The sequence below is a fragment of the Labrus mixtus genome, chromosome 17 (assembly GCF_963584025.1).
Source record: "Labrus mixtus chromosome 17, fLabMix1.1, whole genome shotgun sequence".
NCBI classification, from domain to species: Eukaryota; Metazoa; Chordata; class Actinopteri; order Labriformes; family Labridae; genus Labrus; species Labrus mixtus.
Genome location: NC_083628.1, coordinates 23573950 through 23594626, shown reverse-complemented (window position 1 = coordinate 23594626; position 20677 = coordinate 23573950). Strand labels below are relative to the sequence as shown.

General features: G+C 39.9%; 1 protein-coding gene across 2 annotated transcripts in view; it reads left to right on the top strand.

The window, feature by feature from the left end:
- si:ch211-127i16.2 (probable flavin-containing monoamine oxidase A) overlaps positions 1-20677 on the top strand; it is a 50185-nt gene continuing 29508 nt past the window's right edge. Inside the window, exons 1-8 of one of the 2 annotated variants that reach the window (XM_061062000.1) lie at positions 1-243; positions 370-457; positions 1481-1661; positions 3227-3341; positions 5037-5194; positions 8033-8122; positions 10712-10796; positions 19821-19921. In XM_061062000.1, coding sequence (XP_060917983.1) covers positions 126-243; positions 370-457; positions 1481-1661; positions 3227-3341; positions 5037-5194; positions 8033-8122; positions 10712-10796; positions 19821-19921 — 936 coding nt within the window. In that variant the 5' untranslated portion in view covers positions 1-125. The remainder of the gene's footprint in view (positions 244-369; positions 458-1480; positions 1662-3226; positions 3342-5036; positions 5195-8032; positions 8123-10711; positions 10797-19820; positions 19922-20677) is intronic. The other variant, XM_061062001.1, reaches the window with a different exon arrangement.

Genomic DNA, 20677 nt, shown 5'->3' with positions numbered 1-20677 from the left:
CCTAACTGATACAGAGAAGAAAAGGGAACACAAGTTGGATTTCTCTTTCTTACTTCTTTCTTTTTCCAGAGCACTCCACGTTGGCACACACACACACACACAAAGACAGTCACTTGAGCTTAACCATGACTGCAGAAATTTGGGACGTTGTTATTGTTGGAGCCGGACTATCTGGACTAAGTGCAGCTCATCTGCTCCGGAAAAGGAACGCAGAGATGACTATACTGGTATTGGAAGGAAAAGGTTTGTACAAGTGTATCAGGACTGAAAGCAGTAGGGCGGTGAGTCATTTTAGAGTGAGGTTTTTCTGTGTGTGAAACTGTTGAAGAGTTATTGCTTTGACTAAATCATGTCTGATGTGCCATACAGATCGTGTGGGAGGTCGAACACTGTCCACGGAAATACCGGCAGCCAATGGTGTTGATTGCTGGGACTTCGGGGGGCAGTGGGTGGGAAGGTAATGTTGATTAAAAACTACAGGAATAACCCAGACAGGGGCGTGTCCAGAGTGGTGGCCAGGGGTTGCATAAGCCCCCCTTGAAATCTTATAGGCAACCCCAGGTGCCACCCCAAAATCCTCAACTTTAATTGGCTGTTTACCTTGCCAGAGGTGGGACTTATGTTGAAATCCACCACTCAAATTTGTTTAACATACTTTAAATTGTGATTTAAGACAAACATGTTGTTTTTAATCCTTGAAGAATTAAGCTTAAAATATGTATATATTGCCATTATCTTGTGTTACTTAAAATTCGATGTGATGAGTGCAGACAGAAGGGATACATAAATGTTCTTCATTCATGTGTGTGCACACAAACTTGAGGGCACCCCTGTACAAGTCAGTGTTCCAGTTTGGACACGCCCCTGAACATTGATGAAATCGTATTTTGAGATTCACTGCAGTTGAGATAACCAGGATATGAATTGTTTCGTTGTTTGATTATGTCTTTCTAGTTAACTGGGAAAGAAACATTGAAACCGTTTCTCATAAAATAACAAGTTGTTTTAATTGACATTGATGATCTGTTCAGTGGTAATTGCACAGCAGTGAATCCCACTGAAAATGAGTAGGCTGCTGGTAGTTCAAATCATTCACAGATTTCACCTCTCTTATTGTGAATTCAATTACAATGCTAAAAATAAAGTGATGAATATCAAGACTGCGTCTTATCTGACAAGTACAAGGGTGTTGATGTCAGGCACTCTTCTCTGTTTGAGCAAGAATGTAATTGAGAAATTTCTGTCAGCATTCATACTGCGTCAGAGCACAGAAGTATCACTACAAGGCTACAACCTACATTCAAATGTTGGCAACAGAACATCTCTCTTCTCTTGAGAAGAAGTGCGTTGTCCAAGAGTATTTTGATAACAGCTTCATTAATGCAATAGAGAGCATTTCTAAGGTGCTTCATCTCAACATGATACCACTTGTGAAAGAGTGTAAACAATGAGCACTGAATTGTTGTCCTTTCTCTTTCAGCACCCAAACACACGTCTTGGAGCTCATAAAGGAGCTGGGCTTAGAGACCTACCCGCAGTACAATACTGGCAAGAAGGTGCACCACATGGGTGAACCAAATGCCAGAGTTCGGACCTACAGCACCAGTATCCCTCTTCTATCCCCCTTGGTGATACTGGACTTCGCCCAGTTATTGTGGAAGGTAACAAATATGAATCATCATTTTGTGTTCAGAACTATGTTCATTCAGAGTGGTCCTCTAAATGCTTCTAAATACCAGACAGGGATCAGCTGACTAACCACAACTTTCACCAGATGATATATGACGAGTGTAAAGGATACACATAAGCTGAGGATCAGTTTTATTGATTTATTGTTTGTTTGTTTTTGGATGCGAACCATAGACTGTGTTAAAAGGAAGAATGTGCAACTTTTTGGTCCAGATGTCGCCCTTGAGCCCTTAAGCACCAGCATTAAACCAACTGCTGTTTGGCGGCACCTCCACTATTCTGAGGTGTCCGCTCTCCTCCAGCGGCACACCTCCAACCACTCTCCACTCGCCTCGTACGAAGGTGTAATTAATTAGACCGCACCATAATTAAACACCATTAAGCACAAGCGGTGGACAAAAGTGACCTTTGCTCGAGCTGCAATTGCCTGTGGCCTGCATTGTTGTGTAAGCATGCTAATGTTAGAACTCTTTGGTTAACTCATAGCTTCATATAGCACATACATTGACACATAATGACCATGATCTAAATGTACACCATTTATTTGTCCATGTTCTATTTCAGATATTCTTGCCATTTGTCATTCTTTTATTTGATGTTTTTATGTTCTTTATTTCTGTTTTGTCAGTTTTTCATGCTTGTAGTAAAGCACTTTGGTACAAACCATGTTTGTCCTTAAAGGCTTTATATGTGATTTTTTGATCCAGCAGATGTCGCCCTTGAGCACCAGCATGAAACCAAAACATCTCATGCATTGTGGGTTAGCATGCTAATGCTAGCGATCTTTATTGTGCTCGTATCTTGACACTGCATGTAAATTTACCTGAAATGAGCGTGATCTAGAAACACAGTTAAGCAGTGAGTACAGTATGTTATTCTTCTTTTCTCTAGTCCCTCAATTAAACAACTTTTATACACGAGGGGAGGAGTCAGCCGGCTGTCCTGGCGATGTTAACAAACAGAAAATATGACTCGGAAAACTCGGAAAACATCACAGACAGTGGGACTCGGGTGTTTCACCCATTGTAGACAGTCATGACTCACAGAGTTATTTTCAGAGGATATACTTGATTTATATTATATTTAAGTGTAAAAATCACATATAAAGACTTTAATGCACTTTATAAACAAAGTTGACCTTGACCTGCTTTAAAAAACTGTTTTTACCACCAAGTTATTTTCTGTTTAAATTCCATCCCATGCTTCCAAGATGAAGTCCCAAATGGATTTATTAATGGTATGATATGTTAATGTATAAATACATTTGAGTAGAATTTAATTTTAATGCAGTGTGCATTTGGAGTGATGGGACCAGGGCACATTTATCATAAAATGAACACAATTTTCCACCCAGGATAAAATGGTAGAGCAGCAGTGTGAAGTCGAAAAATGAGAATTTCTTTGCTGCAAGAATGGAAGAATCACATTTGTCAGCCTCCAAATATTGTTTTGTTTTTATCTTTATCAATGGGAATCAAGCTGTTCACTGTGGTAAATCATGTGTGGGTGGTTTGCTGTGATTGTACTTTGCACTCAGATCAACAGATTGTGTGCCACAGTATGTGTGGAGGATCCTTCGAGGACACCCAATGCTGCCGAACTGGACAGTATGACTCTGCACTCGTACGTTGAGCAACATGCATGGACTGCAGGTCAGTGTGTAGAGCTGCTTCAACATCACCTTTTTCTGTCCTTTTGGGTTTGGGGGTGCGGGTGTTAAGGATTCAAATTCAGATTCAGACAACTTGAGGAAATGAAAAACAGAAAAAATGGTAATAAAATAGTATAAATAAAATAATAACACAAGCAGTTACAAACAGACAAACCTGAACTCCAGCAATGTGTCATCTAAAAGAAATGTTCCCTAGGAAAATATTTTACTCATTTGAACAAATCCTATTGTATGACAAAACTATCAGGACGTTTACATGATGTTCAAAAAGTCTATTTATTTGTTATTTCATATAAAACTGTACTTCCATGTGCTTACATTCAACCGAGATTCAACAGATCAACAGGCGTTACTCTGCCATGTTAAAGACAAAGATTGACATAAACCCCACACAAAAAAAATAATTCTTGCCTGGATGTCGATTTCTGGCTTCACTGGAATTATTGAGAAATTTGAATCCTTTCCCAGATTCATATACTGTCTATCAGACGATTTTAGACAATGAATGCCGAAGGGTTTCAACCTTGAACCCTATCTGACTGACTGTAGGTCTGAAACATGGTTCCCTAAACTATTTTCTTCACCACAGAGACAGACACTTGACTCAGAAAACACTAGGAGATGGTATTCTTTCTCACTCTTGCGGCACCAACAGGCCCCAAGAAAACTGAGTAACAGCTTAAAGCAAAGATCAACAGAAAGGCACAAGAAGCATTCACAAAACAACAGACACAGACAAAGCACATTCCTTACACTGTTACTGCTACATATACCCTTATACATTAGCTGGCTGATGTTAACTTCACTTCACCAGTTACAACCCCCTGCCTTGTTGTCATGCCCCTTACTGTATGTCCCAGCTCCTCATGTCTCCCTACAGTCCATGGTGTCTTAGTCTTACATAACTTTCCCCATTACTGGGAAACGTTACTGTCCTGGCGTCCCAGGGGTCACGCAGCTAACTGTACAGTCATATGAAACGTTTGTATGTGTTTTGAACTACATTGTATGCACCCTTGGCCTCAGTTTCTTAGCCTTGGTTTGTCTCTGCTTCGGTGCAGGCTCGTTCTGTCTCTCCTCTAACACAGAGTTTCACTTTGACTTCACAGTTTCCTCAGCTAAAACAAGTGTTGTAACATTACACAGTTTGCTCCTCTTAAACATACAGATTATAATTATGTTTTATATCTCCTCTCCCAATGGTTAATGTTAGCTGCCATAGATATACTTGTAGCAGTACACATCCATTCAACGATGGCTCTAGATAAAAGGCAAGTTGATCGACAGAATCATCGTATTGTTTGAGATTCCAGAGTGGATCAAAGTGACTGTCCACATGGCCATTTGTTTCAGCGATGCATGTGGAGTTTGATGACATTAAAGATGCATATCCTATGCTCCATTTGAATGCCCAATTTAAAAAAAAATGCATTCCAGGTTCTGATTTTTGACTTCAGACCAAAAAGGTATCTCCATTAGACACAAAGACTCTAGAAACTATAATCATTATCCTCTCAGATGGCATAGTTACATGCTGTAAACCGTGATTTGTTGACTGAGCACTGTTCCAATTGTTGACCTTCATGTTGCAGAATATATTACAGACTGACTGTCACCGCAGGGGAATGCATATTATTAAAGCCACAGTATGTTTGTATTCATCCCTGTGTGGCAGAACTGAAAGAGGAGCTTGGGATGTGTAGCAGGTCCATCTTTGGCATCGAGCCAGCCCAGATGTCCTTCCTCTTCTTCCTCATGTATGCTGCCGCAAGTGGAGGGCTACTGCCGCTGCTGGAGAGCACCCCAGGTTCTGCTCAAGAGTTGAAGATAAAGGTACCTTTAACATAGTTCCTGAAACAGAATATTGTTTAATTGAGTTCTTGTTTTTTTCTCTATTCATATACAACATTGCAATTCTCAACACAGTCTTCAAAACTGTTTGGAGTGCACTCCAGGTTCTGCTAAAGAGATGGAGATAAAGGTACATCACTTAAATAGTTCCTGAAACAGAAGATTGTGTAATTAGCCTTATTCAGACTGCTGTTTCAAGGTCAGATGTTTGCGTCCCTGTGATGTTGATTTGAATGTTGCAGAGGTGTCATGGGGGGACCAAGTGATCCCCTCTCTCTGCCATAGGTACTAACAGAGGCGTTACAAGGGCAAGGCAGGATAGGCAGAGTCAGGGGAGGAGCACAGCGCTGTGTGTGTGTGTGTGCATGTCTCAATGTGAGTGTATGTGGAGTTTCTGCTGTGCTCTGCTTTCTCGAGCTTCCATAACACCGTAAGTCAATGTGAATTCACAGACTGGGACACACATATTTCGTCATTGCGGAATCAATTTGAATGTCTTAAAGAAGGAATGTGCAACTTTTTTGATCCAGTAGATGTCGCCCTTGAGCACGCAAAATTGTGCTCGGTTCGGGCTGCAATCGCCGGTGGCCTGCACTGTTGTGTTAGCAGGTTAATGTTAGCATGCTTTAGTAGCTTCACATTGCAAATAAAGCCTTAAGTCTATAAAGTGACACAAAATGACCATGAAATGATCTAGAAAGGCTTATGTAACATTCAAATAAGCAGTGAGTATGTTATTCTTCTTTTCTCTAGTCCTTGACTAAAACAGCTTTGTACACAACCCGTCCATGTAAACATGATGTAAATACTTACAGACAACAACACAGCTGGTAGGACATTAAGGCATAATGATGGCTGAGCCTCGTTACGGCGCTATTGTGGAACTTCACAAAAGGGGAGACCACGGCAGGGCTTTTTCTCTATCCTAATAGAACATTGCAACCCTCAACACAGTCTGCAAAACTGTCACAGAAAACACAATGCTTCTTTTTGTCTTCTTCCCATCATTGATTGTAAACACTGAAGTGGTGGTCCTTTATCAGTTCTTCCTTCTTTCTGTTCCCTCAGTATGAAGGTCATGGCTCAATGCTGTGTTTTTTTGTGCTGTTGTATCTAAACCTACTTTCTCTACACAGTGGAATAATACGATAAGGCTGAAGGCCAGGAAAACACAAACATGAGCCTAAAGAAATGGGCAACATTTATTTTCTTAGCTTTTCATATTATCCAGCTACTTCCCTGAAGGCATGGCAACATCACAGACTCAGTAAGATCAACATGAAATAAGAAGAGGAATAACCTTACTCTTCTCAGCTGTATAATGGAAGAGCCAAGGATCAATCAATCAAGCTTCATTTATGTAACATCTTTTGTTCAAGTCGAATGGAATTACAGCAATTGAAAACAAGAGAAAAGCATGAAATAATGACAAAAGATGGTACAAACAAGATCTTGATGAACAGACTAACGCACACCAATAGCAATTAGATATATGTAATTGAAAAATCTATCTAGCTTAATTTATTTAGCACCTGTCATACAAAAAGCGACCTCTAAGATAATTTATCTTGATTTGTTCTTCAAACTATTCTTGAATACATTTCCTTCTGACATTTGTATTCAAGTTAGCATTTCTTTTCACCTTTTACTCTGTCCTTTTCTATTAAACATGTTTTTCTGGTTCAATTTTTTACATTTAAAAAAAAAAGTGTCCACAGTCCATAACAATGGGTGTAATTATATTTAATATGGGAATGTTATTGCACAAGAAAGTTTCAGCCAGAAAGTGTTAATTCTTCACAGTATAGGGTTACTTTTACCAAAAGAGCTTTTTGATTGTCACGTTGGACCCATGTGCAGAAACCAGAAGTATTGAATAAACAAAGGGGCAAAATGCAAAAATAAAAAGCTTAATTTTAAGTGTCCACATTAAAAGTCCATCAAAGATCCAGATGAAAAATCCAAAAACAGAAGAGGCGCAAAAAGACAAGGAGCTAGAACAAGCAGTCACCGGGAACGTCACCCAAAACACAGGCAGGTAGAGGTATGAACTGACAGAGAAGGGAAGGAACACTGGAAGTAGGGCAGCTTCTCATGTCTCTTATTTTTGGTTTCCTCATTCCTTGCTCCTCACTTGAACAGGAAGTTGTTCTGTGCCGCCATGTTGAAGGACATTTCAAGGAGCGAGGAAACAACTTGCAGGTGCTATGATCAAGGAAACGTCTTTTTACTGACTGACACACCCCTATCGGATATCATTCATTTATTGGACGCTGCAGAGGATCGGACTTCAGTGAAACTTATCAACATCAGCAGAGACCAATAACGGAGAAAAGACGGACATTAAAAAGACACGAGAAACACGAGGATAAGACACAGGAAACACTAAAGACTAAACTAGGAAATAAAGAAATAAAAATACACACAATGGAAACAAGCCACATGACGGAAGAAATAGACAAAAATAAAACAGGACAAATTCTAAACACTGAAATTAACAAAATATAAAACTAAACAAGAACAAATCAGGAGTTTTTTAAATGCAAACACATTGACTGCTTGTTCTGCTTTACTGTAGGTCATTGGACAAAATGCTCTGTTGCTTGGCGAATCAGATACTGTTATACAATAAGTGGAATCCTAACCTTAGAAAATACTATTGAATCATCTGGATGTATTGCCAGATCCCACCTGGGGTTTGTTATTTTGTAGTTTGGGTGAAGTGATCCTTTTACTTTCAAACATGCTGCTACACTAAAGGTAGGAGGGCATCTATGGGTTTAAAACCCTCCTGGAAATGTAATATCTGTCTCTCCACAGGGAGGCACCCAACAGCTTTCAGAGCATCTGGCAGAACGTCTTGGGTGGAAGAACATCCAGCTGGGCTCCGCTGTGAAGGCCATATGGCAGGTAGAGTACAGTAACGGCTCACTCAGGGACTGATGAGGCGCGACACAGAGATAACAGCTTCCTCCATGGGAAAACAGGCCTTCTCCTGTGAATGCACGGTTCTGCCTGACTGCCATTCTTATCCATAGCTGAGAGACCAGGAAGGCTCAATAGAGCTTTTCCTCAATATAGTTATTGTTCCAAATGTTTATATATTTATGTGTGTAAATATATTGTCCAAAGAATTTAGTTTTCCTTACAGGATTACAAATATTTTAATTGGATTTTATAGCTTATGGAATACTTATTAAGACTAATTACCTGATTCAAATTAGTTGGAGGATAGCCATGTTACTTCATCTGTTTTTTTCAGACTCAGAAGAAGAGCCAGAAATAAACAAATTCAATTAAGCAATTCAATTATAAGGAGTAAATAATTAGTAGACATTTGGATCATATGGAATTTGTTCCATACATATAGCAACTATGCCAAGGCTTCAATCATTATCAATCATTAGGACTCAGGAGGAAACAGTCTGGTGTTAAATCATTATAAATTTACTATATTTGGGATTTGGCAGATTAACTCAGAACATTCTAGATGTCAGGAATTGTGTGGAGCTATTATCAAAGCAGAACAAATATTTTTAAATTAGTCAGGCTTTAGGGGTCTGGACTTTCTGGTTCTCTTAGTCTTTTTTTATACCAAAGTTGGGCGTTTTCACATTAGGCCCAATAGCCTTCGTACTGCGCTCGAGCACGATTGCTCCTTCTTCCGTCTTCCCCGCTGGTCTGTGTTCACATTAACGTTCCATAACAGAATACACTTGTGTATGTACACAGTCCGATACAGCAGGGGGCGGTATGCACATAGTTGGCTTGTAAGTCTACTAAAAAGCAGAAAGAAGGAGAAGCAATCACGACAACCACTCTCGCACTGAGTCCATCCTGATAACTTTGGATGTTTTTTTTATTTCTGAGACGCCAACAACGACCCTCTACATACTTCCACATCGATTGGCAGTTCAGAGGACGGAGCGACAGGGCCCGTTTAGAATTACGTCATATAGCACTCGACTATCTTGTTTGTGTTCATACAGATCAAATGAACTCCACTTTGGGGTCAAGCGTTCTCGGATCTGGGCCCAGGTCCCTAATGTGAAACTAAACTTAGAGTCTTTGGATCTTTAGGCCATCAGTTTGATAAACCAAGCAATTCAAGTAGGTCATCTTGTGTTCAGGAAATTTATTATTTTTGATTTTTTTTTTCCTACAGTCTCAAGGAAATAAGTTGCAGGTTATTAAACATTAATTTGATTGGTCATTGCATTATTTTGACCAGGACATCTACTTTCTATACACAAAGGAGGCTGTAGCCTTCCCTGGCATGCATTTGCCAGCAGACATGGCTTAACCTTGACATTTTTTCGAGTCTATCACAGTGCTAACACATATTGACACATAAAGATATTCACACTCACATTCACAGCTACAGGGAACTAGCATTTTCCACATCACCTAAGCTGACCAGGGCAGTCAGGGGAACCAGACGGGCACAGGGTGAGCCAGCAGACTTCACACAGTGACGGGTCAGTCGTCCTATTTGGCTTCAGAGACTGGACCTTTTTGGAACAAGGCAATAAAAAAAACAAACTGAATCATTATTTCAAGTAAAAGAAAATGAGAATAAATTAATAGCTTATTTGAGACTCTTAGGGAAGCTTGGTGGATCCACAGGAGCTGCGACAATGTTAATTTTCAGCTCTCACCTTGAAAAGTTAAAAGTCTAAAAGAATTTGCAGTTGATACTGTGGTGAAGGAAGATGTGAACTCCTATTCACTGAGGTTTTTTTTTTTTACTCTTTAATAAGCTTTAAAAAAAATAACCCTAGTTTCTTAGGATCCAGTCCAAAAATATAATACATTAAATTTCTAATTTTTTTTTTTAAATCCAAAAATATCTAGTGCTTTGACAGTCCCTGAAGATAAGACCTTTCAGTGTTTCACTGTGACGTTCTTTGGTGGGTGAGTTTTTAATTATCACCACAGGCTTAAGTTCAGTGGAGATGAATGTGAGAGCAGAAGGAGCCAGCACGTAAGAACTCTGCAATTTTGGGGCAAGACTGTGTGCATTGTTTGGAAAATCAGCGATTTACAATAGAACATGTTGCCATAGGTTACTACAATATCTTCTATTAGCAGATTTGTCCATGCCTTATAATGCAATAAAATACCTACATTACTGTTATTGGTGCATTAAGCAAGGCCTGTGTATAAATATATTTAAACTGTTTGATGTTGGCTTAATGAGCCCAGGAGCATGTCTGGATATGTCTCACATTTAATCATGCTTACCTTGAAAAATATTGCAAACACCCAAGATGATCATGGCATGAAGAAGTGCTCAAATTGGCTCAAAATCATTCACTATTGCAAACAAATATGTAGCGATAGTTAGACATATGGGATCAGCTACTGAAAAAAGTCACTTCACTACACTTCGTGCATTCTGTATGTGATTAAAATTGTGTCCAAAATTGGTCAAAAAACCACAGTTAGAAACAGCCTCACCACAGCTCTATTTCTGTCTCTGTCTATATGTCTGAACAGGATGCTGAGTGGGCCAGGGTGATGACTGCTACCAACACATTCATGTGCAGAGCTGTGATCGTCACCTGCCCCCCACATTTGGCAGGTCAGTGTGCGTCTCCCACCTCTGTTGACTTGCTAAATTAAATTCTCACTGAAGCAGGAGGCGAATATCCTCCTTTCTCACCATGTCCGTCAAACGTGGCAAACCGTGCATCCATGCAGATAAAGCATTGATTTTCCCAAAACCTACTTTTTCGGTGTTGCACTGAAACTTCAGCTGGAGTAAATTCTGCCTTTGGTCAGTCCCATGGGAGGAATTGGTTGAACTCTTTAACTTTTGCAAGGACAAAAACGTGAAGGCGAAAGTTTTAACAGGGGGCTCGTGCTGCACTTGTTATGTTGGGCAGTGGGAAGTTGAAAGTGAAAAACACGTCATTAACGACCTCTCTGTCATGGAGCTACCAATGAGAGAGGAACATGGACCCCTGCAGTAAAATGCTCTCTGTTCACACCAACCAGAAAGTTTTAATTGAACCAACTTCCATCGCCTTTTAAAACATCCCAAGTTAAAAAATACACTTTTTTTTTTATTATTCAACCGCATTCATTACAATGTGTGGTCAGCCATGTGCGTTTTTAGATCATGTTGTGCATGCAGGTTATTTTCTTTTCTTGGTCAGGGTGAAAAAATCCTGCATTCCAACTTGCAATCAACTTGCATGGTAAAATAGTGTTGACTTTGAGTTGTGACTGATTTAAATGTTTAAGACTGGGGTTGGTGTTAAGACTGGAACCAGGACTAGGTTACGAAGGTGGTGAAGAAAGCTCGGACTTACTGTGGGTCTGTGCCTGTTTGTACTGAGCTGGCAACAGATCTGTCACTCAAAGCCTCGTACTCTGAGCCATGGACCAGAGCCAGGTTCCTTAATGAGACAGGTTTGAGAGCGGTGTTGAATTATGCAGCATGGATTGCTCTGGCTCGGATGCCATAGTGCCACGCTTTGGCCCTAAATCAGTGTGGGAAGACTGACGGGGACTTTCAAAAGCCAAAGTCAGGCCAGTGATTGAGACGTCGCCTTCTTCCAAAAGGAGTCAGAGATAGATTAAAGAGAGGATCACTCCTTGATGTCATCCGTGTGACATGTTTTCGTTTGAATTTTCTGGAGGTGGGCAAACCCGAGCGGCTTTCCAGTTAGTGGGGGAGGAAAAAAGAGTGCTTAATGCAGCCAGCGGGACAGATGATGATGACTCTAGATGATTCCAATCCTCACTTGGACACTAGAAGTGTAAAGCAGCGTTTGGCTTTTCTCTTGTTCATGTTTCTGCCATTCCTAGTTAGTTCACTAGCACTGAATCAATGAAGGGGTGGATGGAGGAATGAATATTAAAAACGACTACTTTCTGGACTTCAATGGGGTATGTGGCATCAAACGATGTCTTCACACACACACACTAACAAAAAAAATGCTAGGTATGAGCTGTGTGTTCCCCAGTATATCACGTTAGTCCTGTTCTTGGCTCCTGAATTTATCTCCCTATTCATCCATCCATCTTTTCTCATGAGTCCCGTCACAACCCCCCCTGTTTTTTGTTACCACCTCTCCCCCTTAACTCAATGATTTATGAACTGTTTGGTTTCACGGCATATGAGATTGTTGTGCATGAAAGAATGAACTTGGAGATGAGAGCTCTGGCTTTGTGTTGACTCTTGGAGATATGGTTGAAGAAGTATATGCATGTTTTAGTTGGTAAGTAGGTTCCCATGTTTATTCATTCTGAGACTGCATGACAAAAGAAATCCTAATTAAGCCTTCACAGCAGGCAGTTGGGATATAATGCAATTAGGCATACAGGCTTATATTCAGAGATGGTTACAGAGACAGCTCTGCAGTTCCTAAATAAACATTTTATTGCAATGTCTTTTTCCGTCCCTCTTCATCAAGTACGGAGTCTCTTTCCCAACTTTCCCAGTGTGTTTACACATGTGTCTACATGTGTTTGTGTGTTTAAGTGGTCCAAACTGAAGTTTTGACCTAACTCTTTAAAGTTGGAGCACCTGACTAGAGGGGGATTTTATCAGCCTAAAAGCTTTACAAGCAGCCAAGCAACTCTTTATCTGATATTGCTGTCTATCTTCTCATGGAGGAGGAGCTGCCATAATGACAGTAGGGTTGGTCAGCGGTGAGGAAACTATTAAATCTGCCTCTCACCGTCTAGTCCACAGCTTTGGTATCATTAGCATTGATTTGCCAGCTAACACTGTGAGCCAGGATTGTAGGCCAGTTTTTGCTGTGCTCTGAGTGAAACTAATGGAGCCTAATTGAAGGATTAAACACAAAGTGGGAGCTGAAGTGATTGTGATGATAAGTAACGCAGTGGGATTTTTATCTTGATGAGTTTCAAATCTATGGAAATTAATTCAGCTTTCTGTATGTGAAAGTATTTACATGTTTCCTGATGTGCAATTATGAGTGAACAAATATAGCACATGGGACCTTGTATAGCTTTGTTCACCAGTGAAAATGTGAATCTTTTTAAAGGACAACCAGAGCTGTTATCACTTCTCTGGGGAGACTGAGGCTAATGAGAGTTTGAGACTAATACTCACATTGATATCATGGAATTTTAAGTTAAAGGAATTCAAGACAAAATGTTTCAATCAAATATTTATCAAATCTACACATGTTGTGGATCCTTTTTATTTGTGGCATTTTACTACGAATACAGAAATGGTTCTCCAATGGATTGCCTTTATTATGGTGAAATAGTTTAATATATGACTTCCACCCAGTGGCAGTTGGTGCATTTTTTTTCTTCCTTTGGGGGCGCAATTTCAGCGATGTACCAGGCGATCTGTCTTGTTGTATTAGCTTTCATTGGAATACAGATTTAGCATCACAATTGCCGTCTTTAGAAACATTCTATTTTACATAAAAATGAAAAATAAAATAAATCTTAAGTGAGGAGATGCTAAGTTAATAACTTAGCATTTCTTCTGTCTGTAAAACTACAAATGTGTCATTGGTCAAAAGTCGGTGGCCTGTATGATCAGCGAACAAAGGGGCAGGCCATGACCTCTGTCACTCATTTACACTATAGAAGTGAAGTGTTTGGGCTGTTAAATATAAGCCAATTTAAAGAAATTGCATTTAGTGCGTTTCCACTGTGCCCGAACATTATTGCTCCCCCCTCCCCCCGCTGGACTGCGTTCACATTGGTTACATTGTTCCATGCCTAGGAACACTCTGTTATGGACAAAGTCCGATACAGCAGGTGGCAGTTTAATAATAATAATAATAATAATAATAATAATAAATTAGACATTGATTGCGCTTTTCTCCATCTGCCAAGAAGCAGAAAGAAGAAAAAGCAACCACAGCAACAACAACCCTCTTCCTGCTTCCTCATCTACCGTTCAGAGGATGAAACAGACCCTTGCTGCACGGAAACAACGATTTTTGAAGCGACAGGAGCTGTTAAGAATTACGACATATAGCGGCCCACTTCCCTGTTTGAGAAGGGTTGAATTCACATCTTCTGTGAGTCGTTCTCAAATACACATGAATCGTGCCAAAGATCGCCCGGGTCCCTAATGTGAAACCACTGGTGCTTGTAACAATTAGATCCAGTTGCTACTCTAGAATCCACAAAATTGGAAAATACAAAAGAACAAAAATGAAGTTATTTGATGGTGTTCTTGGCCTTTTTTCCAAGTTATTTAAAGAACAATTTAGTCATATGTTTTATATAAGAAACAGAGGGCTTAGCCCTGCTGCAATTATTTAACTGCATCCATATCTGCAGAACAGTTTTGTTTTGTCAAGATATTTTTGAAAACAAAGTAAAGCATTAGGAATCAAAACTAAAGTTTGAAAGAACTCCCTATCATAAATGCATTGTGACTTACACCTCAAAACTATAATTAATCTGCCTGCCCTGGACTGTGGGTGGTTTGGTTTGATTAGATTTACATGACAGTGGTGTCTCTCCTGCAGTGTTGGAAATAAAGTCCATCAAACATGCACAGCTCTCCTTCAATATCTTTTCTTTCAAGCATTTTTTAGTCACCTTTATCGTGTTGTTAAAGCTCCTGTAAGGATATTTCAGTTTGTGTCAAATTTACCACCACTGTTGACAAAGCAGTTTTTCTTCTTATCTTTTTGCTAATGTTGTCCTCTATGGAAACATTGTGTTTTTTGACATGAACTCCCCACAGCAATCTTTCCGAACCCTAACCCAATTTTGAATCTTTGCTGTGGAAACTGAGAAGCAAACGGTGTCTCTTCAGCATGTTATGAATCGTCTCTTCTGACAACTACCCCCATGGCGGTGGTTATAGGGATCAGAATCATGGTACAGAAATTGTCCATCCCGTAGTCATGGCTTTGTTTGCTTATGTAACTCATAAAGAAGCATCAACATTAGTTTCAGTCTGTTTCATAACCAGTTAAAAACTCCTCACAAAGGCTTTCAATGTTCGGATAATAAATACAGCTGACCCCCCCCCAAAAAAAATAAAAAAGTTGCGGACTTGAATGATCAGATCAAAAGACCTGAGTGAACCTGCACTCTGTGGAAGACACAACAATTCTCTACTTCTTCCCTGTGTGGCAGAGCATCTGGCTTGCAGCCTTGATCAGCACAGCATAAGAACTACATCTCGGGCTAAACATGTATAACCCAGCTATGACCAGGAAATCTTTGAGGGAATGCTTTTCACATGACAATGATGAGAAATGACAATGGGACGGTGTTCTTACAGGTGACACAGATGTCCCAAACAGGGCAGCTGCTGTGCAGGTAGACTGAAATGACTCTCACTAGGCAGGGTTATAAATAATATATGTCTCACATTTGGAGTAAAGGCGTATAGGAGAAAAGATATCATATCACGTTTATTAGAAATTGTGTTTTTTTATTTTAATGGATTACTTTTAACTCCTTGTCTCTTCACTCACACCACTTCACCTGTCTACTAACAATTAATTTATGAGACATTAAAACCAAATAACTGGGATCCATGTTTGCCGACAGAATCACCCTCTCTATAAGTCCTGCAGAAATCATTAGTTAATGTCCTCCATACAGTGTGTGATGGAGAGATGGGGGATGGTGTCTTCTGCTTCTACCTTGCCTTCAATTTCAATAAGTGTCAAGGGGCTACTGGCATAATTCAATAAAAGATCAGTAATGCAACATTCTCTTAGATACCTTGACTCAATCTTTCACATTTGGATTAAGTGGTTGCTGAATTGTTCCGCCTATCTCTGATGGCCTTATAGATTAATGACACTGTGGGCTATTTTCTTTGATTTTTTTTTCCATCTGTCGGTAGTTTCCCCAATTATTTTTATCGACCTTCTTGGATGGATTGCTGTCTTAAGATATGGTAAAAGAGGTTATATCATCTTTATTTAAAATAAAAAAAAAGGAGTTTAGGAAAAATAAAGATGTGGTGATTCTGGAGGAAGTAATTTAATATCCTAACTCAACGACCAAACAAATACATCCCTCCCTGCAGTGCTTCAAGAGAGGTTCCGCCCACCTTATTCAATGATGCACATTTCCAGTGAAAGGACCCCATCATACAGCTTGTTTATTGTTCATTCTTAAAGGACTCTTAAGCGTGAACAATAAACAAGCCGTATGCTTGGGTCCAATTTGCTTCAGGGTATGTTAGTTTCAATAGGGGTTTATTTTTATGTATCTCAGTTCTTTGCAGGCGAGGATGAGGAGAGGAACCTGCAGCAGAGTGCAGTCTACAAGCGCTAACTGTTGCTAATTGGCTGGGATTGTGTTGTGCAGCTTGCCTGAGCCACTTTGTGGGCTACGTATGTGAAGATCTAGAGCTTTGAAAAGTCTACCTCTTTTCTCAGTAAACAGACAGAGCAGACACCTTGCACACCATGAGAGGTTACTTGATATATTTGACTAAATAGCATCGGACCATTATCGCACACGTACCATCTTAAAACCCATCCTGAAGGCTTTTTCTCTCTTTCACATAAGTGTTATCTGTGCCACACAGGTTGTGTGTGTAATAACTTCTCATCTTCTCCACAACAGGTAGTTAGATCCCATACTTTGCACTTGTGTATTGGTTTACAAGGTTGAAAGAGATTATTTTATCTCACAGTGTGCCAAACAACAACACCTCTGCTCCAGCAAGCTTAAGCTATTTTCATTTTTTTTTTTTCAAAGTGTCTTTGCATCACTCTCTATAAATCGCCAGTCAAGAACTGCATCTCTGAGTCATCATCCCTTTGATGTGACGTCTTAATTTGAGTGGTTTTTCATGTTTTCCTTTTCTTGTCCTCCTTACAGTCTGAGACACTGAGAGTGCCTGTGGGTTGCGCATTAAAATTCAGATTTAGAAAACAATAGATATTTATAACATCCTATAAAACTGATATCACTCGCAGGTGAGAGGGAAAATGGGGTAACAAGGTCAACGTTGTCCCGACTCCCGGGGGGCATTCTGGGAAAAAAAAAGTGAGAGAGGAGTAAATGTCAACACAATTTCAAAGTCGACAGGGAGATTAAGACAGATTTCCAGATGGGTAGACTGAAAGGAAACAACTGTGGGGGGCAGCAGTGTTATTAGACATCAGAGTTTGAATGGTCATAAACCAGCAGTCGTGCTGATTGCTCCACAATGCTCCATTTGAGCCCTTGAACTTGCAGCTGTTTTTTCCCAAGATGACAGAATGATGCACAAAGCAGCCTGATGACTGTCAGATTAGAGTACTCCAGAGATCAGAAACAGATGGGGATTGTGTAGGCTTCTTTTAGAGGGAACTCTCTATAATTTTCTACGTCTGGTCAAAGGATAAGCCCTGTCCTTGTTTGACCTTCTTTAGTTATCCTTTGTGGGCAAACTTTAAGGCAGTGACTCTACTGGTTCAGGATACCGATTAGCAGCATAGAGGTTGCATGAGTGTATCCCATGAGAAAACACTGTTGTTATCCCAAGATACCGACTTAAATAAGGAGTGAAATGAAATGTCTTGATTTCTGTTTGTGTATGGCTTCCTTAATTTGGAAATCTATCCCGTCACCCCATTATACTTTTTTTATTAAATGTATGCTCAACATTATATACTTAATCCTCATGACAAACACTTCATTTAATCCCAGCTCATCACATATGGACTCTTAAGGAACTGATGGATGTTTAAAGCCTGGTTAAATGTCTACAATGAGTGAGACCTGCGAGTCCCTCAGCTGTGTTGTGGTCTGAGCCGTATTTACATTGTGTTTACATGGACGGGACGGCCAGTCGGCTCATCCCCTTGTGTATTAAAGCTGTTTTAGTCAAGGACTAGAGAAAAGAACAATAACACAGCCTACTCACTGCTTATAGTACATGTTTTTAGATCACAGTCATGCTGTGTCAATTTAAATGCAATTTGAAGCTACGGGCTAACTAAAGCGTGTTAACGTTAGCCTGCTAACACAACAATGCAGGCCACAGGCAATTGCAGCTCGAGCCGAGTACAATTTTGTCCGCCGCTTGTTCTTAATGGTGTTAACTTATGGTGCCTTCTGAGTGGAGAGGGTTTGGTGGTGCGCTGGGGGAGAGCGGAGGCTTCAATATGGTTGCAAGAAAAAGGCAAGGAAATATCATGATCACTTCAATTCTTCTTCAGTCCACCAATAAAATATGTCGATGTTTACAACAAATATCAACTTTATGGTGGGACAAGAGGAAAAGTCATGGGGTTTTTGGAAAATGTTATGACTATCCATCCAAAAGTTGTTAAGAAAAACCAACCAACTCTTTGATACGAGCCATGCTGCTTGTTTGGCAAAAACTGTCAATTTGCTAAACTCCCAATGTCCTCATAAATCCCTCCATAAACCCAAAAATAATACAACGGATTCAAAAAAATTTATAATTTCTCCATCTTGGGATTTCCATGTCCTGTTGTAAATATGGGTTTGCAATCAAGGCCACCAAAATGTCAGCTACTTCAAAAATACAAGTCTAAAAATGGCTGTATCCAAGAAAGAAAACACAAAAAAATGTCTTATTTTAAAACTTCTGTAAATGTCTTAGACTGTTCACAAGTAGCACTCAACCCCTATCTATCCGCCAGCAACCTAAGAGCCCACAGAACCTTATTCATGTGCGTACTCCTATGTTGTTTAGTTACAACTGTTATCCCATTGAACCTGTTTATTCACGTCATTTTGATTTCAGCGTGATACTGAGTTCCTCAAAAGTGTCACATCAGATTTGTGCATTTGGAAGTGGATGACAGTGTTGTCACTGTAGAGCACTTTGGTGTTCAAAAGAATAATGTGCCGGAATATGCCTCATTTAGCCATCAATGATTTAATGTTTGCCTGACAAATAATGAGGTAGAAGGCATTTCCTGCTATCAACTTAGAAGGCTGCGGTTTCAAAACAAGTAGCATAATGGATATGACACCACTTGACAGCTCTTATGTCATGTGTACAGTGCTGTCATTTGAACGTCTAAGTGACCATGTCAAATTAGTTCGGAGCCACTTATCATGTCGCTGTTTTTCAATTTTACGGCTTTAGGCTCATCAATTTTGTTTAGCATTAAGGGCATTATTTTGAGGTTGCTGACAGTCTCCTGACAGTTTCTAAATGATGTTTCACATCTTCCACTGGTTCATTCGTTAAAAGCCTGGCTTCAGGCCAGATGTTGCTTCACTTGCCAGAGAAGGCACAGAGTCAGCCTGGCTTCTCTGCATGCATGACATACTCTACCTCCAACGGTACTGATGAAGTTACTTGACTGCTCTCACATTAGTGAGATGGAGCTTTTACAAATGTAATAGTGCGATTAGTACTCCGGTGCGCACCTGTAGCCGGAGAAGTATTAGGTCATAGGGATTTTTTCAAGGCCATTTATGCTGGTCAATGACTCAAGATAAAACCGTCCTGATCGATAGACATTGACTCAAGAGTGCTATCAGTCTTCATTTTTATTCCCCTCTTTCACTCTCTCTCTCCTAAAAAAAGCAAAGATATGTCATCTATTTTGTACATAGATACTACATCAGGTGAGACTTGGGAAAGGTGGATTAAATTGAACTAAACAGAGCGTGCCGTTTTTTTGAGATTTATGGTCTTCTGTTGTTTTCCCTACAGCAAAGATCCAGTACCAGCCAGCCCTGCCCAGCCAGAGAGAATTCCTTACCCAGAACATGCCTGTGGGCCACATGATAAAATTCATTATTACCTACCAGACGGTGAGTAACAGCAGATGAATCACAATAGAACAGACATTTACATGAATCATGTTGATACCAATACAGAAGCAATCGTTCTAAACAATCAGTCTTTGTCTTCTTAACAGTTGTTGCAGCTTTTACATATATTTGTCATCAACATGTGACATTTGGAAAAAATGAACTAAACACAGTTTATGGTAAATGTTGCCTTTGCTGGGTTATCAAATTGGTCATATTTGGAAGGGGTTGTTCTGTGAAACCATTATTTCTGCAACATTAGAAACGTTATTTTTCAGGTGTTGATTGGAGAACTCAATAAAACTAGAAAAAATAAACATTTTATCACATAATATGCTTGTCAATATTTACTTGTTACAGTACAAGGCCCCTTTAACAAAAGCAATTTGGAAGTGCTGCTGTCGCGGTTGGCAAGTAACCGCAGCTTCACACTTGATTGTTGCATGGGCTCTGCTCATGCATGGGTTGCAGGTACTGAGGTTATTTTCAATTCATGAAAATGGTTTAAATGAGAATATTGGCAATTGCAACTTGACTGAATAGCGGGGGATAAAATAAAAGAACGACTTTTCAGGCATTTATGACATGAAATCATTCTCCCAGGGAGAAGTGTTTGCTTCTATTGGTAATGCAACAATGTTTCACAGTATTGCCACCAGCCGAAGTGAGGGGAAAATATTTTCAGACATGTATTTATTTACCTCCTTCATAGCAGAGGAAGCCTGTGGCAGACTGCTGTAGACTTTGTACAGTGGA